This window comes from Phaseolus vulgaris, chromosome 11, assembly GCF_000499845.2.
Source record: "Phaseolus vulgaris cultivar G19833 chromosome 11, P. vulgaris v2.0, whole genome shotgun sequence".
NCBI classification, from domain to species: Eukaryota; Viridiplantae; Streptophyta; class Magnoliopsida; order Fabales; family Fabaceae; genus Phaseolus; species Phaseolus vulgaris.
In genome coordinates, this window is record NC_023749.2 from 635,531 (window position 1) to 641,528 (window position 5,998).

At 32.3% G+C, this 5,998-nt stretch overlaps 1 protein-coding gene across 1 annotated transcript; it reads left to right on the top strand.

Moving 5' to 3' along the window:
- Window positions 1–1,682: 1,682 nt before the first annotated feature.
- LOC137825223 (purple acid phosphatase) lies at window positions 1,683–5,138 on the top strand. The gene is made up of 8 exons (XM_068630899.1): window positions 1,683–2,393; window positions 2,720–2,920; window positions 3,054–3,165; window positions 3,353–3,582; window positions 3,694–3,832; window positions 3,939–4,159; window positions 4,394–4,515; window positions 4,775–5,138. The coding sequence occupies exons 1-8, from the start codon at window positions 2,226–2,228 to the stop codon at window positions 4,974–4,976; spliced, it is 1,395 nt and encodes a 464-aa protein (XP_068487000.1). The 5' UTR covers window positions 1,683–2,225; the 3' UTR covers window positions 4,977–5,138.
- Window positions 5,139–5,998: the final 860 nt, after the last annotated feature.

Below are 5,998 nucleotides of genomic sequence, written 5' to 3' on the forward strand. Positions count from 1 at the left end.
GTGTAGCGAGAATCAGCCCTGAATTTGATCTATTTTGCAAGCCCAATTTCCATTCGAACTGGGCTGTTTCTTACTGCACCTCCATATATTTTTCTCCCACCTCCATACATTTTTATATTTCTAAAAATATTCCTCTGTAATATTTCGAATTACGTAATCTGGAAGTCTTTTTTTAAATTCATAATTAACTTCCGAATTACATAATCCATAACTCTTTTTTCAGATGCATGATTAGTTTCCAAATTATGTAATCCCGAAGTTTTTTTTAGCTTCCGGATTACATAATCTGGAAGTCTCTTTTAAATGCATGTATGGATTACATAATCCGAAAGCTATTTTATGAGGGCGACACAAGAAGGTTAAAAAGGTATTTTCATGTTGTGTATGAGGTGGCAGAAGAACCTATGGAGGTGCAGGAAGAAACAGTCTTCGAACTGTTTAGGGCCCATAACAATTAACAACTCTTTCAGCCCAAGCTATATTTTTTTTCTTCAAAAGAAATACTCGGTTTCTAAAAGTTATAGGAATAAAAGTTTATCAATTGGTTTATGCAAAAATTAATATTGCATGTCTACCCCTAAAATATTATTCTGTTGGACAAATTCATTTCTAAATGTCACTATTGAAGTAAATAATCAAAGACTACACAAATGATAAATATTTAGAAGATTCTTAACTTTAAAAAAGACCAACAATTTCTCTTTATCACAAACTTTACCAACAAATTATTTTATTAATGTAAATACATTTTTATACTAATAATTAATAATGCAGTATACTATTGTGTTATATACCATTAATAATTCAATTTAATTTTTGTATTAACATATATCTTTTAAATTACTAATATCAATTGTTAATATCCAAAAAAATCATTCAAATAACATTTTCAACTTTACAATTCATTATATAATAATTTTCAACCACATCTTAAATTTCATACTAAAACAATTATCAAGTATAATTTAATTAATAATCATTTCCAACTGTATATTTACTATATAATAATTTAAATCACCATTTCAAAACTCGTAATTAAAATTTAATCTTTCATATTATAAATATTTTTATTTTTACTATTTTTATGATAGCATAATTTAAAAATAAGTATTAATTATTTTTATTACTCATAATTATATTTTATAACACTTTTAATATAATACTCACAAATTAAAGTTATAATTAATAATTAATAATTATAAATGCAAGAAATCGAGTCTCAAGTACTAATTTATCAACGTGACTATTTAGGTAAATAAATTATAGAAAGATTTATTCTGTAATCATAAGTTTCCAATAACACTATAACACTATTCAATAACAGTTAATAATAAGATTGGATCAATATCATTGTTATTTTCAATTATTAAATAAAAATTTGTATGTTCTGAAGAATTAAATGCAGTGTGTGAGGGTTCAGGAAAATTAATTGGTGATTTGAATTTTGTGCGTAACAGTGTATGATTTGATTTGGTACGAACCTTTGTGTTTTCAGAATGCATTGAAATTGAAAAATGCAATGAATGAATGAATCTAAACGAGTGAAAAAAGATTCAAAAACAAAAGTTTGATGCCAAATTTAGAACAGTGTTTCATGCTGAGTGGGGTTCTCCGGTCAATTCGGGCAACTTGAATGGTGTGAACGCCATTTTCCCAATCTTCAAAGTCAACTTTTTCAGATATCATCAACATCATCAATGCACAAAAAATCTTGTGAACAATTTCTCTTGCACGTGAGAAGGAAGAAAGAGAGAGAGAGAGAAGAAAAGAGAAAAGATGAATAAGCGTGTGAGTGTGAGGGAGACAGAGAGAGAAGAAATATACATGCATGATGTGACCTGATATAGGAAGAAGAATCCATGAGTATTATTGTTATTGATATTGACATTGATATTTTATCATCATCACTTTATTATTACTGTTACTACCAGTCACTGCTTTCAATAAATCCAACTCATTGGTTCGATTTTCGGTCATTGCAGTTATCGCAGACTACACCATTTTTTTTGTGTCTTTTTGTGAAGAAAACTATGGGCAATGCTGCAAGTTTAATGGCCCAATTGTCTCGTTGACCCTTATTCTGAATATTCCTTGTTATATGCTGTTCATAGCAATTAGTAAACCGTTTTTATTATTATTATTATTGCACTGGTTGCTTTGGATTGAAACAATAAATAGGTCATAGAGTGGGGTTTGGATCAGTAGAATCACAGGGTTTGAGCAAAATGGGTGTTGTGGAGGGTCTCTTAGCTTTAGCTTTGGTTCTGAATGTGGTTGTGGTGAGTAATGGAGGCAAAAGCAGCCTCTTTATCAGGAAAACCAAGAAGACTGTGGATATGCCACTTGGAAGTGATGTGTTTTCTGTTCCTCGTGGTTATAATGCTCCTCAGCAGGTACATACTCTACCCTTTTCTTCCCTTTGTACCTTATCTGGGTTTGCATTGATTTTTAATTCTGTTTATATGGTAATGTAAGGTAGGAGAGGACTTACACTAGAGTTGAGAAAAATGGTGGATGATTCTTCTTTCTTTGCTTAGTTAATCAGTTTCTGTGCTGCTCTACTTGCATTGCTTTTTGTGTTTCAGAATTGGAATTTCACTTTATGATACAGATTTTTCAATGTCCTTTGAAATGTTTTTTGCATTTTGTTACCCTTTAGGAGTTTTTTTTTTTTCCTTTCTTTGAATTGAATCAATGACAATGGCTGGTATGCAATAAGGTTCATATAACGCAAGGTGACCTTGTGGGGAGGGGAATGATCGTATCATGGGTGACTATGGATGAACCAGGGTCGAGTGCAGTGCGATATTGGAGAGGGAAAAATGGCAAGAAGAAGACTGCAGAAGGAAAAATGGTTACTTATAGGTTCTTCAATTACTCATCTGGGTTTATTCATCACGCCACCATCAGAAATTTGGAGGTAATACCTTTCTCTTTTCCATTATTTAAATGTTATGTTATATGCCAAGGTAGAGAAGCTTGTAAGAAAAAAAGAAAAACAGGCATTTTGGTTTGTGAATCAAATGTTGATGTGTGTGCTTCTTTTGGGGCAGTACAACACCAAATACTACTATGAAGTTGGACTTGGGAACACAACACGCCAGTTTTGGTTTGTAACTCCACCTGAAATTGGCCCTGATGTACCATATACATTTGGTCTCATTGGTAAGTGTGTTATTGTGTGGTTGGATATAGTTACTTTTTTCTTGCCAAGATTTACATATCTTTTAATTTAACTTATAATGTAGACACTGGTAGCAGCTATGTGGTCTTTTGAGAAGAAAAAGTGCTACATGTCTGTGTCCTAATAGGCCAATATGTTTGTTGTAAACTGGTGTGGCATTATTTGTAGGGGATCTTGGTCAGAGTTTTGATTCAAATATAACGCTTTCTCACTATGAATTGAGTCCAAAAAAAGGAGAAACAGTACTGTTTGTTGGAGACCTCTCTTATGCTGATAACTACCCGAATCATGATAATGTTAGGTGGGATACTTGGGGAAGGTTTACAGAAAGGAGTGTTGCATATCAACCATGGATATGGACTGCAGGGAACCATGAAATTGACTTTGCTCCAGAAATTGTAACTTCTCTTTGTTTTTTTTTTCAATTTTAAGTTTGGTGCAATGCATTTTCCCAGTCCAAATCTTGGTAAGAAGTGAGTTTTCAACATGGATCAACACTTTTTTTGCAGGGTGAAACCGAACCTTTCAAGCCTTTTAGCCACCGTTACCATGTTCCTTACGAAGCATCTCAGAGCACTTCACCCTTCTGGTATTCTATCAAGAGAGCTTCAGCACACATCATTGTCTTGTCCTCATATTCAGCATATGGTAATAATCTGTGTGTGCATGTCTATTCAAACATATCAAGTTAAACTGTTTAATTGGGTTAAATGCACACCTTTTTGTTGTAGTAAGTAATGTTGGTTATTCTCAGGCAAATATACGCCACAATATACATGGCTAGAACAGGAGCTACCGAAAGTTAACAGGTCAGAGACTCCTTGGTTGATTGTTCTGATGCATTCACCTTGGTACAATAGCTACAACTATCACTACATGGAAGGGGAAACAATGAGAGTAATGTACGAAGCCTGGTTTGTGAAGTACAAGGTTGATGTTGTGTTTGCTGGTCATGTTCATGCCTATGAACGATCTGTAAGTGCTAAAACTTGACTCCTTAAACTACTCTTCTTCCATTCTTCATCTGAAATTTCCAATGCTTCTGAAAGCCACAAGAATCTATCATGTATCATTAGGCTTGCATTGAAACACTACTCAACTAAATGTCAGCTTCTGTTCCTAAACTTTATAGGACAAAAATATTGCACAAATGAACTTCAATAATCTCTTTGGAATAGTATCTGATTGATGGGCTGCTATATATATCAGGAACGTGTTTCCAACATTGCATACAACATTATAAATGGTCATTGCATTCCTGTAAAAGATCAATCAGCTCCTGTATACATCACCATTGGTGATGGAGGAAACCTTGAAGGTTTAGCAACCAAGTAAGCTCTTTATACGTAACATGATGATTCTTGTCACATTTCTCCTTACTGTTATGCTATTAAGTTTGAACAAGTGAAGACTTTTGCAAAAGAACAGATAAGATGAATTTATGTGTAAGTTAGAGTTAAAATCAATTCATGTATGCTGAGGAAAAACTTATTTTATTTGTTGTTTTTATTTCTCCCTCTAAAAGATCTTGTGGGGGAAAGTGTGTTCAAACATTTACCAAGTCTGATATGAACAACATTTGAACTGCAGCATGACACAACCACAACCAGCATATTCTGCATTCCGAGAGGCCAGTTTTGGACATGCCATATTTGACATAAGGAACAGAACTCATGCTCACTATAGCTGGAACAGAAATCAAGATGGTGCTGCAGTGGAGGCTGATTACATTTGGTTTTTCAACCGATTCTGGTACCCAGTTGATGATTCCACAGTTTATGTTTCACATTAATGCTCACATTCACTGATCTTCATAGAAGAATGCATGATGTGATGCCAATAAATTCAGCACTCGGCAACTAAAGAGTGCCAATTCCACCAACATGGATTATCAATGTCACTGAATCTCTGACACAGTTTATAAATTCAAATTGCCTGCTTCTGTTCTGAAACACTTTACACTTTTATCATATATTTTAGGGGCAAATTCTTCCTACACCCAATCTGCAATCTGTTTGAACCTGTACCCACAGATTTAAATTTCCAAAAATGTTATTCATTCCAAAAATTAAAATTCGAAATTTAAATACATTATAAAAAATAGATCCGTAAGAGATTATTGTGTTCAAAAATAAAAAACCGAAAAAAAAAACAAGATCCTATTCTGGATAAGAAAATCCGCAATAAAAAAATTCATTTTGAGAAAAAAACTGAAACATATTCCGAAAAACGGGGTCTAAAATGCATTACTCCAGTTTAATTAAGGGTATTTTCGTCTTTTCATACTGAAATTAAGTGTACTGGTATGGTGCAGGGAGCAATTGCCCAAGTTCCGTATCAAATCCATCATTTAATTTGGGCCTAGAGATGTAGCCTACGTAGCCTATTAGTTTTTAGGTAAATTCTTTCTACACCCAACATTTTTAACCTTACACCCAACCCAACACAATTTTAAAATTTCAAAAATATCTTTTATAAATGCCACTATTGAATTAAATAATCAAAGACTACACAAATGATAAATACTTAGATTTTTTGAACTTAAAAAAAGACCAACAATTTCTCTCTATCCCAAACTTTACAAAAAAATTTAATTTACAATGTAAATAATTTTTCATACTAATAATCAATAATTTAGTATAATATGTTGCTTATACCATTAAACTGTTATTAATAAATCTAACAGTAAGATTAACAATTCAATTTAGTTTTTTTATTAACATATATTTAAATTACTAATATCAATTGTTAAAATCCAAAAAAAATAAATAAACATTTTTAACTTTATAATTCACTAAATAATAATTTTCAACC